The 24,564-nt window shown below is 56.8% G+C and overlaps 3 protein-coding genes across 7 annotated transcripts; 1 reads left to right on the top strand and 2 right to left on the bottom strand.

Annotated features, from left to right (window-relative positions):
• The first annotated feature begins 98 nt into the window (after positions 1–98).
• Positions 99–7,787, top strand: CKAP2L (cytoskeleton associated protein 2 like). Of its 3 annotated transcripts, none has more exons than XM_040087632.2 (8): positions 99–182; positions 2,524–2,590; positions 3,364–4,445; positions 4,872–5,064; positions 6,294–6,449; positions 6,794–6,857; positions 7,143–7,290; positions 7,382–7,787. In XM_040087632.2, the coding sequence occupies exons 1-8, from the start codon at positions 151–153 to the stop codon at positions 7,623–7,625; spliced, it is 1,986 nt and encodes a 661-aa protein (XP_039943566.1). In that variant the 5' UTR covers positions 99–150; the 3' UTR covers positions 7,626–7,787. The 3 variants fall into 3 exon arrangements, with proteins under 3 accessions (XP_039943566.1, XP_039943567.1, XP_058279683.1); XM_040087633.2 differs by having other exon boundaries at positions 130–297; XM_058423700.1 differs by lacking the exon at positions 2,524–2,590 and having other exon boundaries at positions 130–297.
• On the bottom strand, positions 4,412–13,119 carry LOC120763991 (cytosolic purine 5'-nucleotidase-like). 3 transcript variants are annotated; one of them, XM_040087635.2, is made up of 18 exons: positions 13,031–13,119; positions 12,486–12,559; positions 12,282–12,399; positions 12,106–12,201; positions 11,928–12,019; positions 11,796–11,853; positions 11,586–11,679; positions 11,423–11,476; positions 11,237–11,320; positions 11,064–11,105; positions 10,871–10,978; positions 10,644–10,710; positions 10,384–10,554; positions 10,156–10,207; positions 10,004–10,064; positions 9,716–9,892; positions 9,457–9,558; positions 7,713–9,356 (listed from the first exon to the last, which is right to left on the bottom strand). In XM_040087635.2, exons 1-18 carry the CDS (start codon positions 13,117–13,119, stop codon positions 9,309–9,311), a joined length of 1,587 nt encoding a protein of 528 aa, XP_039943569.1. In that variant the 3' UTR covers positions 7,713–9,308. The 3 variants fall into 3 exon arrangements, with proteins under 3 accessions (XP_058279684.1, XP_039943569.1, XP_039943570.1); XM_040087636.2 differs by having other exon boundaries at positions 9,716–9,805; XM_058423701.1 differs by lacking the exons at positions 7,713–9,356; positions 9,457–9,558; positions 9,716–9,892 and adding an exon at positions 4,412–4,588.
• A 1,002-nt stretch (positions 13,120–14,121) lies between these two features.
• SLC20A1 (solute carrier family 20 member 1) lies at positions 14,122–22,528 on the bottom strand. Its single transcript, XM_040087817.1, has 11 exons — positions 22,395–22,528; positions 21,791–22,251; positions 21,563–21,703; positions 21,378–21,463; positions 20,092–20,188; positions 18,399–18,518; positions 16,655–16,906; positions 16,013–16,562; positions 15,577–15,762; positions 15,233–15,317; positions 14,122–14,782 (listed from the first exon to the last, which is right to left on the bottom strand). Exons 2-11 carry the CDS (start codon positions 22,104–22,106, stop codon positions 14,621–14,623), a joined length of 1,995 nt encoding a protein of 664 aa, XP_039943751.1. The 5' UTR covers positions 22,107–22,251; positions 22,395–22,528; the 3' UTR covers positions 14,122–14,620.
• Between the last annotated feature and the right edge of the window lie 2,036 nt (positions 22,529–24,564).

Here is a 24,564-nt window from a genome sequence, read left to right as displayed (position 1 = left end):
CATTGTCACCGCCCCCTACCCTCCTCAGCCAATAACGGAGCCAAAGCCGGCGCTTGGCTCTCCTCATTGGACGGTTTGAAGAAGGCGGTGGCAAATAAAGACGGCGCGGCGGTTGTTAGCGGTGTCGGTGGTTGTGCAGCAGCGCCCGGGATGGAGCGGCCGGGAGCGGCCGGGAGTGGCCGGTGAGCGCCGGAAGCCTCGGTGCGGGATCTGAGTGGTCCCGGTATTGGGGAGTGCAGGCGGCCCAAGGGCCTGTGTGGGCGGAGGAGAACGGAGCTGTGAGGCCCTGAGATGCGGGTACGCTGCGACTTGCGGATCCTCTGGGGAGGCCGCGAGTTCTGTGGGAGTGCTGGACTAGAGATGAGCAAAGATCGGCTTAAGGGGAGGGTGTCAGGGGCGGCCTGGGGGCTGCTGAGGCCTTGAGAGGGAGGCTGAGTGGGGGCGGTGTGGATAAGGGTGTGTGAACCCGCGGGAGGTGCCCACAAAACGGGCCCAGGGACGCCGTATAGGAGAAGGCAGTGTGGGAGGATTGCGGGTGTGTTGGGGGGTCGTGCTGCTCTTGGGGCTCAGTGGAAGCCTTGGGAAGCAGAGGGCGGGGGGGGGGGGGCTTGACATGTCCCTAAAGCCCAGGGCGAGATGTGGGTAATCGGGTGAGACTGGGAGAGTGTTAGGGACTGGGGCCCTGGGGATGGGGTGATGCTGGTCTCTGGCTGTGAGATGCCCTGGTGCCACAGCCAAACTGGGGGTGTCAGAAGTATTCTCTGTCCTCCTGTTGAGATACTCCTTGTTTTTCCCTCTTACTCGTGTTAGGGGAGAACTTGGCTGCTAGTGGGTGCAGGCCTGCGGGATACACAGCTGAAGTGAAATCATGGGCAGCATCTCCCCTTTCCTTCTGCAAACTGAGCCGTGCACAGTTGAAGTGTTGAGTGGCATCATGTTGTGAGGGTCAGGAAGTTTAAGTGCCAATGAGCCTCTGGGCAATATCACGTGCATGGGAGTTTCTGGGAACAGCATCACCAGGCTCCCTAGGCAGGGAGATCAAGAGGTGTGCAATGTAGTGTTGGAGAGTAACAGAAATCCATTGTCATGAGTACTCATTCTTTAAGTACTGAGACCATGCTGTGTGCACTGCCTTTCCTGTCATCTCTCTGCAGCACAACGAAGGAGGCAGCTGCAGAACTGCCAAGCAGCCAAGGAAAGGCTGAAATGCCCAAGTGCAAAGTAAATTAGGAGGATGTTTGGGTTGGATATGATGGAGATATCGTTGGAGACGATATGTAAAGGTCTGAGGTATAGCTGGCTCTCCCCACTGTCCAGTGTCTACCTTCTCTGGCCTGTGTACAAAGAACCAGCTCCTGCCAAGGCCTTGCTGTCTGGGCTCTGCCCCCACAGCACCCTGGCACCAGTCTATAGTTACTGCCAGCAGGAGCAAAGGAATGGTTTGAGTGCTGGCGTTTCCCAATGGCTGATGGTGTCTCTTCTGCATATTTCATGAGACTCTGAAACTTTTTCATCTCAGCTCCTGGCTCTGGTGGAACAAGCCTTGCTGTTAAAAATTCAAATTTAGAACCAGATCTCGAGGAAGGGGTGATGGGAGTCTCACCACTGGTTTTTAGTGGCAGCTTCCAGCGGCCTTTGGAATATGGTAATATCAGGAAAGGGCATTTTCTGTGCATCTGGCAGGAAAATGTGAAGAGAAGAAGCAGGATCAAAGAGCACAAAGAGCAAACCAGTCCCTCTTGCCAGGCTCTGGCAAACGCCACTAATACAATAGAAATGAGAGAAGATTCATGACCTTTCTTTTTGGCATAGTGCAGCACTTGAGCAGAACAGAGGATGGTTCCCTCACTCTCTAGGCTCTTTCTTACAGAAAAAAAACTTATGCAGGCATTAATCTGCCCAGAGGACTGAGCTGCTACCCTGGAGCAGAGGGATGGGAGAACTCCACAGCTGGCTGCTGTCAGAGGGCTCCAGTTTTGTGTGGAGGAGGAGGGGAGGACAGAATTGTGGGAGCTGACAGTGGCCTGCTGTCCCACCCTTCTGCTTAGCTGCAGTGCCTGGACAGCTGCAGGGCTTGTGGATCAGCCACACTGCAGTGGTCAGGATTTCACTCTGGTCAGGATTTTCCAAGGCACCACTATTACCTGCAGCATGGCAGCAGCATGAACTCAGCTGTCTGTGACACACAGGACAGTTTGGGAGCCTCCAAACCTGTTATCTGCCAGACCCCCCCCCCCGCCTGCAGGAATCATTTTGGTTAGTTTTCTTGTTCATGGAGGTTTTGTGACGACCTGGGATGTTAATGGCTTGTGTTGCTTTTCTGTTGCCACACAAAACAAAAAGAATTAATAGTATGTGGTAGTATTCCTTGACAGGTGTTTAATTTCTGAAAGCTACTCCTAAGCTCCTGTGTCTGAGACAACCAGCAGTGGGTTAGATATTTAACTCTTTCTGCTTTTCTTAGGGCTGATAAATAACCTGATAATTTGTTAAATAACCTGATAACTTGTTGGACTCTTACAGACCTTTTTTAAAGGACTGGACTAATCATCTGAATCTACCCTTAGAACCAGTTTCTAAACTCAAGCACGTAAGTACAAAGTTTGAGACTTTCGTGCTTTGAGTCTGGGCAGAATGGGGTCCCCTGTTGTGACTGAGTGTTTTATGGTTGCTTAAAGAATCACTGGCAAAGCCACATTTATGGAACATTTGCTCTAGCATAATTACACACACATAGACCTAAAAGAGTTTGTAGAAGGTATATATATGTGAAAAATTCCCCTCAAATTCAGTGAAGGACTCATGTTGGTGCCTTTGTATCTTTCTCAACAGGCAAAGGGTTGAGCCTTGGGGAAAGGGGGCATCAGCCCAGGCTCTGTTCCTCCAAGTACAGCAAACATGAGAATTTTCTGGCTCTGAGAAGCCCCACTCAGAGGGAGAGGCTGGTCACAGCCCACACAGTCCAAGAGAGCTCAAGAGGTCTCATTCAGTATCGCTTGCTTCTAGAGTCACAAGAGAATATATTTTAGTCATCATAATTTTTCATCCTGGCTGCAATTCAGATCTGTAACTTGCTTTGAAAACCACATCCCCAAATCAGAATCATGAGTTCCTGACTCCAAATGGGGGGCATACCACAGATTGCTAAATAGCTCACAATGAGTCAGCTAGCTATTTTTCAAAGGACTTTGGCTTAGTTAGGAGTTTCAGTTTGGGAGACTGATCCTTTGCCCATGTCCTGGTGGGTGTTGTGTTATTGTTGTGTTAGCAGCTGCTTTGTCACATGACTGTCTCCTGGGCCAGCTGTCAGGGTCTAACCAAGATGCGCTCTCCTTGGAGCTGAGGGCTGCTTTGTCTTTCCAGGTTGACAGGAGTATGAAGGATGAGAATGTGATGGAGGGTGCTCAAGAGGATGGCAAGCTTGGAGCCAAATCCATGCAACACATTGGCCACACTGCTCAGAGGAAGCCTTCAAATACATCCCAGAGAGCAGGAGGGGTGCATCCAGTGCAGCCAGGGAACAACATGACACTTCCTACTTCTGCACAGACTAGAGGCGGGATCCCGCCTTCAAGCTGTGGTCACCTAAATCCGGAAAGGAACCAGAAGTCTGCACAGGAGACTGTCACTACAACAGCACCTCAGGTGGGAAGTGACCATCCTCCTCCTGGGGCACCTCGCTCCCTGAAGGAGGGGCTGCAGAACAGGCTGGTCTGCCACAAGGAAAACCTTGACCCACAAGCCTCTACATCCCCGGAACTGATCAGAACTTTCCAATCTGATGCAAACAGTCTCGAGAAGAAGAGAGTGTTGGCTCACAAGCAAAGCTCAGCTGTAATGTCAAGGCCTGTTCTGGGTCCAAAAGACAGAATTAGTAACTGCCAGGCTAAAGACAAGCCACTTCTGGAAAAATTCAGGAAAACCCTGCCAGAAGCAAAGAACATATCTCAAAATACAAGTATCAGAACTCAGCCACTGCAGCCCTCTCAGTTCCTTCCTGCTCCTGCTAATTGGCTACATAAAAACCCAGGGACAAACCAGGGAAAAGCTGCTATAGTGAGGCAACCTGGCACAGCTCCGGGGGGGAGTCTTAAGCACCACAGCCAGCCTCTCCCAGTGAGAAGATTTCCCACCAAGCCTCCCACCTTGGGCAAGCCCCAGGGGACCACAAACCTGAAATCCAGCCTGAGCTCTGGTGTTGCTTTGCCAAGGCCCATGGTTAAAGAGGGGATGGCCAGGAAGGACATGAAGGTGGTGCCTCCTGGACACACAGCAGCATCCCAAGGGATAGGTCACCCAAACCAGTCTTGCAGCATACACAATTCCAAAACTCATGTACTTGATGATTTGAGAAGTAGGAGAAATCAGCTTAAACCAGAGCTGCCGAAGGCAAGTGGCATGCAGGCTAGGTGCATTCCAAGGATCCCATCAGCTGCAGATCGTAAGTAAGTGGCAGCTCTGGCCCTCTGGGTCCTGCCTCCAGGAAATAGCAGAGTTTAAAGGATTTGGCTGGGTGAACCAGCACCATCCTGCTGAAAACAGAGTCCCGAGTCTTTTATCAGCAAAACCTTGTTGGAAGGTTGATGCCCTGAAAAAGAAGGGGTTGGGGATGATGTTGGGTGGCACTCTGGGTTCCTCTCCCATTGATTCAATAAGTGGAAGGAGAGTGTGTGGCCAATCTCCTGCTTTAGCCTCAAGGCTTACACTTGAGAGTGTTTTCCTTTCCCAGTCTAGAGGTCAAGTATGTTTCTGAGATAGATATTCTGATTCTTACTAAGCAGCTGAAGTTGGCTAAAGAGATTCCAAGAAAAAACAGACAGCTCATGCCAAGCTACTGGGGTGATAACTGTGATCTCTCTGTCCTTGGACAGGAAACAGCTGGAGGAATGGTTGGCATCCAAAGGCAAGAAATACAAGCGGCCGCCAATGATGCTGCTTCAGAAGCAGGCAGTGAAGCCATCCTGCAGAAAGGTCAAAGCAAAAGAGAAGCAAGAGAATCCAGAGCAGCACTGCCAAGCAAAGATCATCAACATATTAACTGAGTGCTTGAAGCTCATTGAGGAGGTAGGAATGGGAAAGGAGCTGCTTGAATGAGCTTCTCTCCTGGAGCCTGCCAGGGGAGGAGGGCCATGTCTCTCCAGTAGCTACGAGGGATTGGGAACAATCCCTCTTAGCTACTGGAGGAAACAAGTGTCCAGTTGCCAGAGAGGAAAAAAAAGTCCTCATAAAGTTGTGGGCAGGCCAAAGGCATGCAGTGAGCTGTGCTGACTGGGAGAATGGAGAGGTACTGTGTCAAAAAAGACTGTTGTTGTTTAACCTCAGCCAGCAGCCAAGCCCCATGCAGCTGCTCACACAGTCCTCCACCAGCAGGACTGGGGAGAGAATCATAAGGGTAAAAGACAAAGAAATCATCAGTTGAGGTAAAGATAGTTTAATTGGGAAAGCAAAAGCTGCACACACAAGCAAAGCTTCTGTGCAGCTTCCCTGCTTCTCATGGCCAGCCAAGTGTTCTACCACCTCCAGGAGAGCAGGACCCCATCACATGCAGTGGTGACTTTAGAAGACAAACAGCATCACTGCAAATGTTCCCCCACTTTATATACTGAGTATAGAGTCTGAAGTATCTCTTTGGTCTGTTGGAGTCACCTCTCCTAGATGCGTTTCCTCTCAGCTTCCCACATATCCCTAGCCACCCTGCCAGCATCGCAGTAGAAAAGACCTCAGTTCTGTGTAAATCCTGCCCAGCAATAATGAAAATACCTCTTATCACCATGTTTGTGTTTATCACAAATCCCTACCACAGCTCTATACCAACCCCTGGGAAGAAAATTAATTCTACCCCAGCTGAAGCCAGCATGGGCTTTGTGTATGTCAGCGTCCTGGAACCTAGCAGTGCAGTCTGCAGCAGCAGCCCAGGCTGACTGAGCCAACTTGAGGCAGGCTGATAGATCCCTGGTGGGTGTCACAGCTTGAGGTAAGGCCCTGGTGGGCAACAGTTGCTGAGAACACTGACTGCTAGCCCTGCCCCAGGGTTTACTGGCCCCAATTAATGCCAGCACTGGAGTCTATCCTTTGACACCCCTCTGGAATACTAGACTCAATTATCCAAGGGGAGGATAGAGGCAGGACAGCCCTTTATCTGCCATAGTTACATAGAAGACTTGCAAACCCAGACCTTTGAGGCCCTCCTGAAGAGTGCCAGGAGCTGTGGTCAGGCATGGACTGCTTCCTGGTGCACACACTTGTCCATGCCATGTCCACCTTTCTTCAGGCCCTTACCCTTCTCCTTGCAGGGTGTCCATACAGAGGAGCTCACGGAAGTGCTGTCCCTTGTGCCCCAGGCAGAGAAATTTGCCAAATTCTGGATCTGCCAAGCAAAGCTGCTGGCCCGGAATGGCCCCTTTGATGTGTTGCAGCTGTACAGAGAAGCAGTCAGTGCTGGGGCTGAGGTGAGTGGGCATGCCAGCTCCCTGTGTTCCCTGCCTCTGCTCTAGAGGGCTTCCTCAAGATCTAGGGGCCAGGTTTTGGAATGAGTTTAGTAGCATTAGTCATTGGTGAAAAAGCCCTTTAGAGCTGCCAGTCCCATTCCATGCTGCAGAATGTCCCCATGCAGAGTGGGCAGCTGGCTAGCTGTGCTGGGTGCTGATGGATCCCTCTGGACAAAGGGGAATCCTGCAGCCTCTTCCTGCTGTTCTCAGCACAGGGTGTCATGGTGCAGCAAAAGCCTTTCCTATTGAGCTGTAACTCTGGTCGCCATTCTCATGCCCTGACCCATGTTCTGCTTTTCCTGCAGCCAGCCGAGGAGCTCAGGGAAACTGTTCTCAATATTTTGAAGAATGCAGGCCAAAAATTGGAAGGTAACCTGAGTGTTGTGGGGTTGACTGGAGCATGGGCAGGCAGGGGCTCCCTGGTGTTGCCAGCTGGGAAGCAACTCATGGTTTGCTCGGCCTGTCCAAGCACCTCATGTCCCTCCTGATGAGTGTTGTGAAAGTCTGGAATCCTGATCTGAAAAATGGGACACTGTTACTCTGCCCAGGCTAGGGAAGGTCCTGGCCCAGCAAGCCTCCACAGGCAGGCACCCTGCCCCTGTCCAGTGTAATCCCTCCCCAGCAGCCACTCTCTACAATTGTCTCTCCTGCCAGGAGAAAAGGAGGAGGAACCCATTCCTTGGGAGGCTGTGACGCCTTGTCCAGGTGAGAGGCAGCCCACAGCATTGACTTCAGGCCTGGTGGGGAGGCCTGTGACTTCCCTTCCTCTCTCAGTCAAGTTACAGGTTACATCTGCATCCAGGTAAGGCTGAACCTCCTGCTCTTGGTAGCACACACCCTCCATGCCGGTAGTCCTCTGCAGGGTTTACCCAAGGCTCTTGTCCTCTCCATAGAGAAAGGGAATTCCTGGAAGGCCCAGAATTTAAATTTCTGACACCTGTGCGGCGCTCACTACGTATTGAGAGGGCTAGGAGTCACTACCCAGAGATGCTGAAGGACCATGACCCCGTGGTGTCATCCCTCAGTGAAATCCTGGATGCTGAGGAGGACACTTGCTTCTTCTTCCGGAAAAACACAGCTTTGCCAGAAGTGACAGAACTGGAGGGTTTGAGTTCATATCCCTTCAAGAGCTTCTGAGCGGTTCCCAGCAGGGACAGGCTGCCTGCCCACCATGCTGCCCCATACACAGGCCCCTGACTGTTTCTTGCTGCCCCTCAGGTGCAGAGGGGAGGGGATGGCACAGAATAAGCCTGTATCAAATATCTAAATGCTGGTTTAAATATATTAAAACTTGTGGTAGAGATGTGTGTGGGCTAGTGAGTGGTGTGGAGATGCCAGCTGTGGCTCCCTGGGATCGTGTTCCCCAGGACTGCCCTCAACTCCTCCACCACATGACATACACTCTGGTTTTCCTGCTGTAGAATGGTGTCAGTTGGACTGCAATGTTCCAGGCACCTCCCAGTGTTCGGAAGCAATGTGCTGAGAGATTTGGTCTGGAACTGCCTCCTGCCCTACCTGGACAGCATCTGTATGTCCGCTACTGAGATGCATATATGCAGACCGGGTGTCTGGAGACACAGGTAGTAGCAGTGGCTCTGCCTGAGGGGCTGGGGGACCTGCAGTGCCCCAGCAGCTTTTGTGCAGGGCCTGAGACTGACAGCAACACCAGGAGTTGCAGAGGACCTTTGGGGTGCAGCAGGCCAGGCCCCCAACTCCAGGACACGGCTGGGGTCTGGAGACAGATAAACCCTATAAGTGCACTCAGGCCTCCTCTGCTGCTTTCCCTGCACTTGGAGCAGGCAGCAGCACAAGGTACCAGGCAAGAGGCTGGTAAAGGGAGTGGCAGGTGCTCTCTGCTGTGAACAGTGACCATACAGCAGCTGCAGAAGGTGGCGGTACCCTACTGTCATCCACCCAGCCCCAGCAAACAGTGGTCCTGGCCCCATCACACTCTTTTACCTCCCTTCTCCCTCACAATGCCCCAACCCCAGCCTTGGCTCAGCATCTCTATTGAGTCACAGATGCTGGCACAAGTCTCAGAGCAGTGTGCTGGAGTTCTGGCATGGGGCTGCCTCCACTCTGTGGAGCGCTGTTGGCCTGGCCTCCTCTGCAGAGGTGAGGATAGCTAGCTCGTAGCTGCCACCTTCTCCCCAGGGGCTTGCGCTTGTCCCAGCTGCTGGACAAGGACTCGGAGAATGCCCTTTGCCTCCACCTCTCAGGTGCAGGGACAAAGCAGTTTTCCTTTAAAGCAGCCAATTTTATGTCTCTGCGGTGCCAGGAGTTTTGAGTATATTTTATAAATAGAAAAGGGGAGAAAAAAAGAAGAGGGGAGCAGCGGGTGAAAGGGGTTCCATTGGAGCAGCTGTCACCTCCAGAGCCCCATCCCCTCCACCCAGCACTGCAGTGCTCATGGCCAGGCCCAGAGGCTAAAGGGGCAGGAGCTGCTGGGACCCCAACTGCTGCAGTGGGGCTTCCAGTGATACTGCAGCAGTGGCAGTGCCTTTTCCACCCTGGTGTTGGATGGTCCCAGGCTGGCATTGAGCTGGTGGGAGAGGTGAGGAGAGGTTAAAGGGGCAGGAGTTAGCAGGGTTGGGGGGGCCCTCTCCTGTCTCGGCACAGTCAGGAGAAGGTCCCAACAACCCAGGGACAGGTGTGACAGGGACCATGAGTCAGGGGCTATGGTCAGTCACCAGCCATCCTGTGGCCACCAGAGATGGTAGCTGGCCATGAGTGGCTTCAATGTGGCAGTGCAAGTAGTCCAGGGCCACAGAATGCCCTCCTGTGGGTCTGGCACCTGGCATGGCAGCAGTTGGGATATACTCAGGCTTCTCCATCATTTTCCTCCTCCCCACTTGAGTCCTGGGGGACCTGAGATAGTGCAGAAGGGGCTCAGTGGGCACAGGACCCCAAGGGCATCAGGGTGGCAGGATGCCCATGTCCTTCTGCCCCTCTGTTCCCTGCCACCCACCTGCTGGCCAGGATCTCCATGCTGGGCCAGCCATGGAGGAAGCGCAGTGACTGCATCCCCTGAGTCCAGGCGAGAGTGCTCCACCGTTGACTCATGGGCCATCTAGGGGTGGGTGGACAAGGCTCCCAGAGAGAGGCTGGCACCAGCCAGCCAATGGGCTGGGTGCCCACCCAACACCTCTATCAGCCCCGTGCCCCCCTCAGGCAGGTAGGGAAACTGAGGCACAGTGGGTGACCAGCAGGAGCTGGGAGCTGCGTACCAGGACAGGGGGTGCCCGGAAGAGGTAGCTGAAGGGATAATAGAGGAAGTTGATGAAGGAGGCAGCGTAGAGGTCTGCATAGCGCATCAGCTGGTTGGCAAAGAGTGTCTGACGTGAGCCACAGCGGAAGAGGCTGCCCATCTTCCCATAGCACATGTCCATCTCATGTGTGACTTTCTGTGGGTGCAGCAGGACAGTCAGGGCACCCAGTGGCCCCTGGAGGAAGTTGTGGCAGGGGAGTGAGCTGAGCTGTGTGACAGCTGGGAAAGAAAGTGCCCTGCATGTCACCTGGATCTGACGCTTGATGGAGCTGATGTCTGGGCGCTCATTACTGCCACTGTCCAAGTGCCTAGAATGGATCAGACCCAGCTCAGGGCTCACCTGAAGGGTTCCCCACAGGTACTCCCACCCCTGCCTGTCTCCCACCCCAAGTGACTCACTGGTATAGATCGGCCAGGAAGACATCCAGGCTCCGCAGCTCCTCAAACAGCTCTGCAAGGGCAACAGGGCCAGCTCAGTGCAGGAGCATCACCCACTGCCCAGCATGACTGACCAAGAGGGTCAGGGCATGGCTCACTGAGGCACTTTTGCCATCGAGGGGTGTAGAAGGCTCCAGGCCTCCTCCCCTTGCATGGCAAAGTCTGTGTCCCCAGCCCAGCACTGCTCACCGCTCTTCTCCGTCCAGACCTGCAGCTCACGGGCCAGCTCAGGAACCACCAGAAAGGTGCGCCAGCCCTGCCGCTTCTTGGATTTGAGGATGTCCCCAAAGATGTGGTCCCCCATGTAGAGGATGTCTTTGCCCTTCACACCCAGGAGGTCACACACCACATCTGAGGAGCCTGTGACAGCCAGGGGTCAAGGGAAGGGGGTGGGTTATGTTCCACTGCGCTGCCCACAGAGCCCAGACAGTGCCCAGCTGGGCTCTTACCACCGGAGTAGACAGCACAGTGCTGGAGAGGGCCAGTGTATGTCCCAATGCGCAGCTTCCCCGTGTCCTGCAGAACAAGAGGACCCCAGGATGGGGACACTGTTATCAGTACCTGCTTAGTGTCCAACCACCTGTGAATCTACCTTGCTGTGCCCATGGGAGCCCCCTCAGTGCCTAAATAATGCCCACCACCCCAGCTAGCCCTGCAGCAGGGGAGAGGCCCCCACCGTGTCGACTTGGCGCAGGACAGTGCCCTCAGCAAAGAAGAGGGGCTTGCGGGTGTCCACCACAATCAGGTCGAAATAGGACCTCCAGGGCCGCTGTGGGACGTCAGCCTGTGGATGCCGGGGAGGGGGTCAACAAGAGGCTGCTGATGGCACCCTGTGCATCCCACCCAGCCCACACGGGGGACAGACTCACCTTGTCCTCTTTGCTGAAGTCAAACAGGTAGGACATGATGGCCTGCAAGGACATCTGGTATCATCACTGCTGACCCCAGGGAAGGCAGACCCTGTTTGTGCTTCAACACATCCCCTTTTACTCCCCCATCCAGGGCAGGCTGGACCTGGTGGTGGGGGGCACTCCCTACTCACGTCAGTGTAGCTGTAGTCACTATTAGTGGCCAGGAAGACCTTCCCCACCTCCTTCATGCGGCTCAGCAGCAGTGGCACACGGGGCTAGTGAGGGGCAAGTCAGTGGGGGGAGCACAGAGGTGGCCACAAGGAATTGGCTGAGGGGAGCAGAGTAGGGAGGGGTCCATAGGGGTCTGCACAACTCACATCCTTCACCACATATTTCTCCAGGTTCTCTAGTGTCTTTTCCTTGAGACAGCCCTGCAGAAGAGGTGGGGTGGGGCTGGCCAAAATCTCCCAGAGTGTGTGTGTGGGGAATCCCCAGCACTCTCAGCACCCACCACCACCAGCCCCTGCCCATAGCACCCACAGAGAGGTGGACATGGTCCATGGCCTCGCGCACATCCTGGAACATGCTGCGGAAGGACATGAAGAGGTTCCCATGCTTGTAACCAGTGTCACAGCTGCAACAGTCAAGAATGGAGGGGGTGAAGGGGCTGCCCTGCTAAGGGAAGCTCCCCCCAAGATTTACCCCCTGTCTGATCCAATACCAAGCCCCCATCCACCACTTCCCTCTTACTTGACATATCTGGAGCAGTTGGTGAAAAAGTCCACAAGACAGGCATAGAGGTGGGCCTCTGTGGGGGAGAGGGCTGTGAGAGGGGGTGCAGGGGCAGGACAGCACCCGAGGACAGTGGGGGTTCTCACTCACCTGTGAGGTTGAAGAGGGTGTTGAGGATGTGGAAGCGCTTCATGTCATCCCGCTGGATGAACTTGTTGGGATAATAGTGGAGGATTTCGGCTCTGGGGAGGGAGCATGGAGCTACACTCCACCCTGAGGGACCCCTCAACTTCCCTCTGCCCCACGGGTGGTGAATTCCCAGACTCACCCCTTGAGGAAGCGAAAGCCATGGGCACAGACCAGCAGGTTCCCATGGGAATCCACCTTCAGCAGGTTCCCGTACAGGGCATCAAACACCAGCCCCCTGCACCACACAGCTGTCAGTGGGTGGGGGGCTCACCTCCCCTCCCCTCCCATCTCTGGGACCCCCCTCCACAAACTGACCGGGTGGGGAAGGTGGGGTCATATTTGTAGGCAAGGATCTCAGGAGGGTACCCAATGGCAACAAGGTGCTCCAGCAACAGGGCAAAGGCCAGCTCCTCGTAGTCAGGGGACTTATACACTGCAGGGGGGAAAGGAGGATGTGGGCAGGGGCTGGAGGAATCCCACCACTACCCCACCCTGCCTTAGGTCCTCCTCAAAACGCACTGGCCAAGGTGTAGTCCATGTCAAAGCCAAAGCACTTGATCTTCTCCAGCGCCAGGCTCCGGTTGACGAAGATCCTGGGGGTGACCATGGGGGGAGTTACAGGGTGATGAGAGGAAGAGATGGGGTTGTGTTTCCCTATCCCCGTCTCTGGTCAGTGCTCTGGGAGGGTTGTGTGCTCATCCCAGCCCAGGGCCCCCCACAGCAAGTTAATAGAGCAGAAAAATGGGCCGTGGAGCTGGAAATGGAGCTGGAGGAGGGAGGGGGGCGAAGGCAGACGGTGCGCGGGGGGGGGGGGGGGGGGGGGGGGCAAGTGACCCCTGTTTGGACCTGTACCCACCCCAGTATGTCTATATGACAGTCAGGACCGCTGTCCCCTCCCGATACGACAAGGGTCCGCTCCCCTACCTGAACCCCGGGGCCCTTTCTTCGGGTCCTGTTCCCGTCCCCATCTGCCCTACCACTTGTCCTTCCCCAAGCCCTCAACCCCCATCCCCAAGTCCTGCTGCCCCCATTGCCCGCCAGTCCCCCCGCGTTCCCCAGCCCACCGGTGCTGGCAGTCCCTCCGCAGGGCCCGCGGGTCGCCCTGCCCAGGGCCCCGGGCCGCCGCCGGGCCCCGCTGCCCCTCGCTGCCCATCGCCACCGCCTCCGGCCACCGCCTCCGGCCGCCGCCACTTTAACGGAGCACTGCGGAACAGCCCCGCCCCGGCCCCCGGCCCCGCCTCGGGCAGCACAGCCGGGACAGAGCCGGGGTACCCTGAGGCGATTACCCCCATACGGGGCAGTCATCGCCCCGTGCTCCCCCCACGGGGGACGGACACCGCCTCACGCGTGGCCCCCGCACACAGGGAGGGCTCCCCATCCCTCGGCCGTGCCACCACGCTGCCCCCCTCGTGTGTCCGCCCCCCCCGGGCCCCTGTTTGCCCAGCGGCGCCGCTGGCAGCGAGAACCGCCCGGAGGCGAATCATTAACCGAGGTCAGCGACCGACCTCGCCGCCGCCCCAAACACGCCCCGAGGGGCGCCGCGGCCGGGTCCGGGAGAGTCCACCCAGGCCTCACAACGGGGAGATCGGGAGAGGATGGAGCACCCAAGCCCCGTGGGAAACAGCGACCCCCGCCCCGCAGGGCTGCAGTAGCGTCCCCACGCAGCACATAAAGCACCTCTCGAAATCTACGCGTGTCGCCCCAGGGGCCCGTCCCTTTCCCTCAAGCACTCCCGGCTGCCCCCACCGAGGTTCTTGCGACACTCCGGGGTTGCTGACGTGAGGCCCTGGGCCCGGCCTTGACCCAGGCGGGAGGGAGTATGCCACGGCACATGGAGGGGCAGCAGAGCAACTGTTGTCCCGGAGCTGTGGAGGGATGGACACAGGGGCCGGACACAACCCCCCCGCCCCACACACACACACACCCCCACCCAGCCCAGGGATGGGGCTGATGACAGGTGCAGCCGTCCCCAGATGCAGGTCCCTGATAACCCCCGCGCAGGGCTGTTTACAGCTCTTCCCATGATACAGGGGGCACGTGGGGCACTTATCTTTGCCCCCAGCTCCCTCCTAGGGCACAGGGCCAAGGCAGGGAGGGCTTTGGGGCAGCACCTGGTCCCCACCATCTCCCAAAGCCCCAGAACCACAGGCAGCACTGGCATATGAAGGAAATCTTTATTAAGTCCGAGGTAGCAGCAGTGACAGGAGGCCAGAAGGCAGCTCCCAGGGCCCCCGAGCACGATGGCGTCCACAGCACTATGGCAATGGAGGCAAAGCTTAACACTGCAGAGCCTGCACAAGGGGTACCCCACGACCACCCAGCCCTTTGTTCCAGGGCAGACAAGGACCAACCTCTGTCCTTCCCCCAAGAAATCACTACCAGGGGATGAGCAGAGGTGAGAAAGTGACCCCCAGTAACTGCTTATCTACAGCTCCAGCAGATCAGGGGCAGGGGGTCACCTGGGGGCAGATACAGCCAAGGCAGCACACCCCCCACAATGTTAGCGCCAAGACAGTTATATTAAGAAAAAAAAGATACTTCAGTGACAGCACTATGCGCAGACGGGCGCAGCCGCCACCCCACAGCATGCAGCCTCAGTGGCTTCTTGAGGGAGGACAGCAGTGGGAAGCAGCAGAGTGGGAGCCTTGGTGCCCTCACACCTTTGGGACAGCAAACTTGAAGACAGCCATGATGGCAGCGCTAATGAGGCCAGAGATGGGGACAGTGACGAACCACGCCATGAAGATGTTTCGGAAGAGGCGCCAGTCCACTGCCTTCCTGGAGCGCAGCCAGCCCACTGAGACCACTGAGCCCACCTGCCCAAGGAGTCAGGGCACTGCTCAGCACCAGAGCAGGCATCTGCATCCCCCAAACATGCATTCCTTTACCCCTCAAACCACAACCCTGGCTCCGGCTCCAGCCTGCAGGGACCTCACAGAGCACAGACAGGGAGTGCAGGACAAGGAACTGGCACCCCAGAGGGGGGACAGGACCAGGAGCCCACAGCACTTGGGTTCCCATAGTTCTTGCCAGAGCCTAGGGGACCATAAAAGTGGTTTTATTCTCCCATCTTCTCCCAGGGACCCAACCCTGAGGCTGGGCAGCCACTGTCACCCGACATTGAGATGCCAGGGGGGGAGCTGGGAGCTGACAGTGGCCAGCGGCCCAGAGTGGGGCCTCCCACACAGCTCAGCCCTATGAGCACCAGGATTTGAGAACACTGAGCTCACACTGAGCCAAAGCCATTCCCCCACTACTCCTCCTACCTTGCAGTGGGTTGTGCTGATTGGGAGGCCAACATTGGAGGCAATGACCACCGTCAGCGCTGATGCCAGCTCAATGCTGAAGCCGCTACAGGGACAGAAAGCAGATCAGAATAGGGGCACTGGATACCCCAAAACACCCAGTGAGCACAGCTCAAGGTGGCACAGCTTAGCTCTCTTGACCCCCAGATGACCCCCCTCCCCCCAGGATGCAGTGAGGTGTTGGAGCTACACACACCCCAGCTCCACCACCGAAACCCCCAGGACAGAAGGGAGAGGGGCTCCTGGAGCAGAATGCAGCCCTCAGGCTGCCTGGAACATCCCCTCTGCTCCATGATAGCCCTTACCTGGATGGTGTGATGGGAGTCAGGTCCTTCCCCATGGTCTGGATGACTCTCCTTCCCCAGACCCACAAGCCAATGCAAATCCCTGCACCCCCATAGAGAAGCAGCCAGATGGGAGTTGCCACCTTGGTAGCCACATCGCCCGTCTGATAGACCAGGAAGAGTGCAACCAGGGGCCCAATGGCATTGCTGGAAGAGAAAGGGGATCTGGTCTAGACGGCCAAAGGCTCTTGGCAAGATAGAATATCCCTGGAAGTGTTCCAAGGCCAGGTTGGACAGCACATGGAGCAACCTGTTCAAGAGGAACATGTCCATGGCAGGGGGCTGGAACAAGATGATATTTAAGGTCCCTTCCATCCCAAACTATTTCGTGATGCCATGATTCTGTGAACACTGGTCCCAGCTAGCAGCCTCCCTGGCTCCCACTAACTCCACTGACCTGACATCATTGCCACCATGAGCGAAGGAGCCAAAACAGGCTGTGAGGATCTGCAGGAACTGGAAAAGTAGGGACACCTCAGGCTTGTCCTGCTCGTGCCACTCTTCCAGGGAACTACTGCTGCCCTTGCAGTCACTGGCACGCAGCTCTGCCTGGGCTGTGTTCAGGTCCACGTCTGCAGCTGGGTGCGCATCTGCCACTGCGTTGCAGTAGCTCGTATAGCTGTCCATGCGGACCCTCTTCTTAGTGTCCACCACAGACCAGCTCAGCTTCTCCCCCTCCTCGCTATCCCTGGCACGCAGAGAGTCCAGGGGCATGCCACAGATGGCCATGGTGTAGGAAGTATAGCTGTTATTGCGCCGCAGGGGCTTGTCCCCTGAGTCCCCCATGCAGTCCCCCATCTTGGCAAGGTGCAGCTTGTGCAGCAGCTCCTTGTAGAGACCGGAGTCCTTGTGCACAGTGTGGTACTGGTATTGCCCACCTGAGCCCAGCTGGTGGCCCACTGCCTGGCTCAGGTGGACCAGGTTGCCATTGGGCAGCTGCACAGCTCCTGCCAGTAGGGACAGTGGGTGAAAGTGTTAGCACCAAGGGGTGCCTGGCGTTGGGGAAGTCTTACCACCTGTATCACCCCCTGCTACTCACCGCTGTCAATGCTTGTTTCCTTCAGGTCGAGGCTGGGAAGCCTCTCCTGCTGCTCCAGGGCATCGTCCAGCTCCCCCAGGTTGAAGGAGACCATCCTCTCCTCCAGCACTGCCTGGGGGGGGATGGCTGACCCTGCATCAGCAGCAGGACCCTTGGCATCACCCAGGGGCATCTTGGCCTCCTCTTGCTCCTCCTTTGGGCAAACATTCTTCTCCATCAAGGGGCTTTCAGAAGGACTTGATTTTATCTCTCCTGTGAAGAGGGGCAGCCACCATTAAACCCCTTCCCATCACTGCACCCAACGCCAGCAGCAAGCCCACACCCCTTGCCACTTAGATTTATGGCAGCCAAACAAAATTTACAGCTCCTCCCCATCCTGAACTTTGGAAACTGCTGGACAGTCAGACCTTGTCCCGGGCACAACAGCCAAACCATCTAAGCCAGCTCATCCCCTATTTTTAGACACCCCCACCCACACGGGGTGTGGTGAACACCATTACAGGGCTTTTATGTCGGTAATGTCTAGTGCAGAGGTTCCTCATTAAGCCATGTTTGTCCCATCCCTGTGGGCAGTGGGATGCTCTGGACCCACTTCTGGAGTGGCTATGACTTCTGAAGCTGACAGGCACCCAGAAGAGCCCAGCTCCTTTACCAGCCCAGCAGCTCCAGCCTGGGCTCCTCTCCAGCTTCCACTGGTGGATGACAAACCCAAACAGGAGCTGGTCTCCACCTCCCAAAGACAGCCTGGTTTCCTGTCCACCCTGGGGAGCCAAACCAGCAGCACCCAGCTGTGGAAGCTAAGGCTGTTCCTCCGCCTCTACCAGGAAAAGATTGTTTTCTCCAGGTGAAAACATGAGGTCAGCTCCTTCAGACAACAACCAAAACCACCTTCTTGTCATAAATATCATCATTTCCCTGTCACTTTGTTTCCTTCAAGGGCTGGGTTGTGGCATCAACCTTTTATCCTGGCATCCAGTTCCAGCAGAACTATCTCCCCTTGCATGCTCACCTCCTGCCAGGGATGCTGCGGGCAGGCAGGGAGCATGCCTGACAGGCAGAAGAACCCACCTCACCTCTCAGGCAGGAGTTAAGTTAAACAGCTGGAGGATTGTCAAGAGCAGCCATAAAGCTGTTAGTCACACCCCAATTACACCAGCACAAGGACATCTCCTCATCACCAATTCCCAAGGCCCCAGCTTGCACACATCATTGATATTCAGGACCACATGCACTTCCAAGCACTGCTCTGGAGCCAAAGCTCAGGGCTGATCCTTTGGATGCCTTTCAATAGTGTTTTGGTGGTTTTTTTGCTACAGGCAAAGGATTTCATCAGCATTAAACTTGTGATCTGCATCAGCCAGACCAAGGATTGCTCAGCAGGTATGAGAAGATTAAGTTTACAACAGGCATGTTGTCTCTTGCCTTCTTTCTCCTCTATTAGAGTGGGACAAGCTGTCTGATGCTGCCCACAGCTCCAGGAGAGATCATCCCACAGATCAATCAGCCCCAGACACTGCTCAGCAGCACAACACCTGCTCCTGTGGGGGTTCTGGATGCCTGGGCTGGGAGCAGGCAGAGCCCAGTGTGATGAGCGCCCCAGTGACTCAGAGCAGGTTAATCTCTGAGTGAAGGTGAGGATTCTGCTAATAACAGCCCCATAGCTAATGGGATCTCCCACTGGGAAGAGAAGTGGTTAGCCAGAGCATGCCCTTCCCCAAGGACTGCAGAGGGACGTGGTACTTACGGTCGATTTTCTTCTTCATTCTCGGACATACAAAGAACCAGACGACGAGAGCACAGACAACAGCACTCCCCGCCGAAATTAGGAGGATACCCCACAGAGGAAGTTTGTCAAAGCCCAGCACTAGGAAATAAAACAACGGATCTTTGAAAACTTCTGGGCAAAACCCTCCTCAATATATGACTTTGGTTTTCCCAGGCATAGGGACTCCTTCACCTCCAACAGCCCTGAGCTAATCCACCTGCCAGGGAGAGACACTGCTGGGAAGGCGTCACTGACCATGCTAAGACCCCAGATATACTCTCTGAGCCCCAGAGGTCACACCCCCATCAGCAGCTGACCCTTCATAACCCCCTGCCCCAGCCAAAACCTGTACAGAGCAGCGCATGCCCTGGGCTCCACACAGCTCGTCTCCTCATTTGCTGCAATGTCAAAGGAAAAACACCTCCCAGTATGGCTGCTGCAGCAATGGTGCTGCTTCCCTGCTCTGGAGAAGACACCGAAGTTTGGGCTGCTCCCCCCAGAGCTCACCAGCCCCTCTGGCTGCTGGGGAGGGCAGCTCTTCTGCTCCAGGAGTCAGTGGGAATTTAGGCTTCATGGCATCTGAGGTGATACATGACCCACTTAAGGGCATTCTCACAAGCAGCCTGACTTTGAGCAGAGGACTGGCATCACGCAACCCCAGGCAGGGCATCAGGTGCTTGTGACTATCCAAACCCTGCATTTGCTGCTGCAGGCAGTGACTTACTGCTCCTGAAGCAGCCCAGACACCTCACCAGGCACAGGTCTGCCTGCAAACCCTGTGCTTGAGCAACCTAGAGCTCACTCAGCAGTTCAGGGCTCAGGATAAACACAGATCCACTTTGGACATGCCAAGAGATCAAGCTATTTTGGAGCAGCCCCAGTGCCCCCAGCAGCACCACTGCAGGCCTGTCCTCCTCTCCCCTATGTTGGAGAGCCCAGGGAAGGGGAAGCTGACATCCCTCCAAAAAATTTTCCAGCCACTGTTTACAGAGCAAGCCCTGCCAAAGCCAGCACTGCCTGCCTGCATCCCACCTCCAGAGGCTCCTCCACAACAGGAAACCCACGCTCACACCAAAAAACAGCTCAGGCCGAGTCATCCCAGCAAACAACGTGGTGACAGAGCCTCTGGCTCCATAGGCAAATCCGCTTGTCCCTGCTGAGCCCTCTCTTAGTCCTGCTTGTGACCTGTCCACTGCAACACAGCATCTTAGTTTGGCTTTCCAAACTGAAGCTCAGACTCTGCAGCACATAGGCCATCTCTTCTTGCCAAGAGTAATTAGCTTGTTTTTATGGACAGGATGAACCAGGAGGGGCAGCCCCATTCCCTGCTCCTAGCCCCACTAACAACAGCCTGAAGTCTCTTTAGCAGCCAGCAGATACTTGAGTTTTAGCACAGCTATGAGAATGGAAGGGGAAGCCATGTTACTGGCCAGTCCTGGGAAGTCTAAGGAGAAAGGTCTGGAGGAGTTTAGTTTGAGCAGGTCTCTTTGGTTGGGCAACTACCTAGCCCAGACAGTGCAGGCTAGCCTGCCGCCTTCTGTAACCGGCACAGGCCAGCCGCCTTCTAGGAGATCTCAGCCCTGTAAAGCAAAAAAGGGGTAAATCGTGCATTTAATGGAGGCTTTAGAAAGAATTTCAAAATTCAGGTTCAAGCATTCTGCTGTGCACTTACAGGGCGCCCCAGTGTACATGATGGAGAAGAGGTTGATTCCAACAGTGCAAGCATAGAAGACGGGCAAAGCTCGCAGGCCGTTGGGAACAGGATCTGCCTGGAAAACACATATCAGTGCTGTAGAGAGGTAGACTGGGGGGCTGTGCAGCAGCCAGAGAAGCTTAGCAACAGATGCTTTCCAGAAGGGGTTTGTGCCCTACACATGACAGCTCCCAACAGCCTTTAGGGAACAACCCACAGTCAAATTTCCCTCAGCTGGGAGGTCAGGAGGTAGCACAATACCTGGGTCCCACAAGGCTCCCAGAGAGATAGGGCAGGCCCAGCCAAGGGTTCCAGCACTCCCAAGCCTGGAATAACTCATCTCTACCTAGCTTTTGAACCCTTTCCCCAGCTCTCCAAACTGCCACCACCATTTTTCTTTAAACTCCTCAAGAACTTTCAAAGCTTTTACCTCTCTCCAGCTGACTTAGACAAAATAAAAAGTCCATTACTCACAAAGGAGTTTATTTGACCACATACCTGGCAGCAAGGCTCTCACCCCAGCAGCAAGAGCACTTAATCCCCACTGCTGCCCAGCAATTGGGATTTGGCATCAGGACAAGCACACCAAACCTTCCTGAATGCCAAGCAGCATGGAGCAATGGAGCAGCACCAGAATGGAGCGTGACTGGGCCAGCCCCACTTTGGGAGGCTGGTTACACAAGGTTACTGTGGCAGTGGTAACACTGAGCTGTTTTAAAGGGCTGCCAGTGATAAGATCTTAACATCTCTTGAATCGTTAGAGGTAAAACTTAAAGGAATTTAACCTCAGATATGCAGAAGAAAATGCTGGAGTTTCTCTGCATAGCTGGGGTTCCAGGTAGAAGGAATGTGTTTTCCCTAGCCCCAGGAACAATTATGTCCCTCCCAGCTGAGGAAAGCCATGGCTGTGGCTCACCACCTTCACCTACAGCCTACCCCAAGGAAAAAAATCCTTACACCAGGATTTTGGAAAAGCCCAACTGACAGCTCTGGTCTTATCAATTCTGGACTAATTCATTACTGGGAAATAGGGCTGTTCCTGCTGAAGCCAGGCAAGACAGCTCCCATGATTCAGAGGGGAGCTGATGCCCCAAAACCCTCCAGGTCCACTCTGTGGAGTGGCCACAAGCCCCATTTTATCACTTCTTCAGCTTCCTAAGGGCCCCCCGGTACCAACACATACACTCCAGGATGTGTCAGGAGAAGCTCCATGGAGAGCAGCCAAGAGCCCCAAAGTGTCAGAAAACAGGGCAGATAGCCCTTACCTTAGAGAGGATGAACCTCTGGACGAGGAAAAACAGGATAGCAGACATGATGCCCGAAAGAAGGGGTGAGATGAACCAGGACAACACTAGAAAGTGGGAAGCATAATCAGCATCCTGCTGCTGGAAAAGGAAGGCCAGGGACACATGGGGTCCACAGCTGGGGTAGTCCTGCCAGCTGAACTTACCAATCTTCAGCAACTCAGACCACTTGACACCTTCCTGCCCTTGGGCCACCAGTGAGAAGCCAATGGTCGCTCCAACAATGCAGTGGGTACCAGAAATGGGGAGCTTCAAGAATGAAGCCATCAGCTGCCACACAGCAGATCCTGGAGAAGAAGCAGCCTATTAAGAACGCCATCACCAGGGCACCCTGGGACATACTGCCTCTACACTGTGACCTCCCTGCTCCTTACCAGACATGGCGCTGATCGAACCTGCCATCAGCAGCTCCTGTGTGGAGTTGTACATCTCTACATCAATCAAACCTTTCCGGATGGTCTCACTGACCTTGGCTCCCAGCAGGACAGAGCCCACCGTCTCGAAGATGCTGGCCAGGATGCAGGCCTGCCGCAGGGTCACCACCCCCGAGCCCACAGCCGTGCCGAAGGAGTTAGCCACGTCGTTTGCACCAACAGAGAAGGCCAGGACGAAGGCAATGATGAAGCCCAGGACCAGCATCCAGAGGAAATCAGCCATAGGGGCGGTGGGCACCGCGGAGGTCGGTTCCATGGCGGGGAGATGGGTTAATAAATTAGGTATAAAATTAAATAGAGGGATCGCTATAGGGCTCGGGGGGACTGCGGCGTCCTACGGGCCCGTCGGTCGTAGGGGTTGGGGGCTGGGTGCCGCGCCATGGTCTGCGCCGCTCTTCATCCTGCGGGAAAGACAGAGCTGAGCAGGGAGAGCACTGGATACCGGCCCTTCCCGCCGCCGGTAACGGCCGCTCCCGCGCGCGCCACCGCCCCCTTTCGCCGCCATGTGTCCGTGTGTCCGCCCCTGCCCGTCACCTCCGCTCACCGGCCGGGCCGGGCCGGGCCGCGCTAACCGGGAAGCCCCAAGCACGGCGTCGCTTCGCCGCCGCTCCGGCCCCGCTCCGCTCACGACCGGACCGCACCGGAGCCGCCCGCCCCCGCCGCACAGACTGACGCGGCCACAGCGCCCGGCCGCCTTTAACACCACCCTCCGACCCCACGTGACCGCGGACCCGCCCCTCCCGCCGGACCCGGCACCGCCCTCGCCGCCCATTGGCCCGCTGGCCGAGGGAAAGAGCGGAACCGCGCCGCCATTGGGTAGCGCCCAGCACGGAGCCCGGGCCCGGCCCCGCCCCTCCGCGCGGGCACCGCGCCTGAGAACCACGTGCAGGCTCCGCGTCCCCCGGGAGCGGGGGGGTGCGCGGGCACCGGCACCGGAATGGCCCGGCCCGGCACGGCACGGCCCAGACCGGCACCGGAATGGCCCAGCCCGGCACGGCACGGCACGGCACGGCCCAGACCGGCACCGGAATGGCCCAGCCCGGCACGGCACGGCACGGCCCAGACCGGCACCGGAATGGCCCAGCCCGGCACGGCACGGCACGGCACGGCCCAGACCGGCACCGGAATGGCCCAGCCCGGCACGGCACGGCACAGACCGGCACCGGAATGGCCCGGCACGGCACGGCACACACCGGCACCGGAATGGCCCAGCCCGGCACGGCCCGGCACGGCACAGACCGGCACCAGAATGGCCCGGCCCGGCATAGACTAGCACAGACTGGCTCCGGGACCAGAGTGGCCCTGCCCCGCCCGGCCCCGACCGGCACTGGCACCGGAATGGCCCAGCCCGGCACGGCACGGCACGGCCCAGACCGGCACCGGAATGGCCCAGCCCGGCACGGCACGGCACAGACCGGCACCGGAATGGCCCAGCCCGGCACGGCACGGCACAGACCGGCACCGGAATGGCCCGGCCCAGCACAGACCAGCACAGACTGGCACCGGCACCGGAATGGCCCGGCTCGGCACCGGCACAGCTCAGCCCGACAGTGGGCTGACTCGACTCTGGCAAGGCCCAGCACTGGTGTGGAACATCCTGACGCAGATGTGTGCTCTGCCCTGGCATCGTCTGGCTTAGCCCTGCACAGGTGTGGCCTGGACTGGGTTCGGACACATCTGGCACGGCTCGGCACCGATGTGGGTTCTGCTCCAGTGTGGCACTGGCACAGCCCAGCACGTGTGAGGGCCCTGTCTGGGCTCCAGCACAGCCCAACACGGTTTGGCGTGGGTGTGCGTCCCTGTGGGTCTGGCCCACATGTGGAACAGCTCTGCTCAGCTCCTACATGACCAGCCTGTGCCAGGCGCAGCAGCAGTGCTGCAACAGCCCAGGCAGGCACTGAGCTGCTGCCCACTGAGCTGGCACTCGAGTATGGCTCAGTCCCACCCCAGCTCTGAACTGACACCACACATGGGCCTTGTGCCCGCACTGGTTGAGACCAGCAACAGCACCAACCCAGGGGTACCCACTAGCCTCAGCAAGGGCCACACATGGGGACAGAAACCAGCACCCAGCAGGATCAACCACAGCACCAGCATCCACAGTTGAGTGGTGGCAGCTCAGCAGACCCTGCAAGGTCCCAGGAGATTCCCAGGAGGTCCTGCTGGGTCCCCCCCAGCACCTCCAGCCTGGGTGACACAGGCAGGGGTGAACCCCTGCAGATGGCTAGCACTCATCCCTCTGTGAGTATGTGTGCACACAGCCCCATATGCACATGCACATGCTGGGGGCACACGTGTGCCCTGGGCAGGGTGAGTGCCAGTGCCCATTCCCATCTTGGGGTGATCATTGCCCAGCAGGAACCACGGCTCAGTGCTCAGTGGCCACAGGCAGCCCCAGGGCAGCGGGTCAGCCAGCACAGGAAGCTGGGGTGTGTGGCCAGGGGTTGTGGCACCACACGGGTCAGCGCCTTGGGGCTGGCCACGGCTGGACCATCACAAGCCATCGTGTGATAGGGACACTAGTGACGAAGGGTTGCAGATGGCACCCAATGCAGGGGAGAAGTGGCCAGGGTGCCCCAGCCCTGCTGCATCACTGCCCCTGCGTCACCCGGCCAGAGTCCGTCCTGTGTCCCCATGGGCCCTGTGTCCTGAGCCACGTGCAGCACTGGGTGTGCAGAGCCACAGCACAGCCCAGGCTGGGCCTGGGGGGTAAG

This window comes from Hirundo rustica, chromosome 28 (genome assembly GCF_015227805.2).
Source record: "Hirundo rustica isolate bHirRus1 chromosome 28, bHirRus1.pri.v3, whole genome shotgun sequence".
Lineage (NCBI taxonomy): Eukaryota > Metazoa > Chordata > Aves > Passeriformes > Hirundinidae > Hirundo > Hirundo rustica.
The sequence above is the reverse complement of the archived record's forward strand: the minus strand, read 5'-3'. Positions and strand labels throughout refer to the sequence as shown.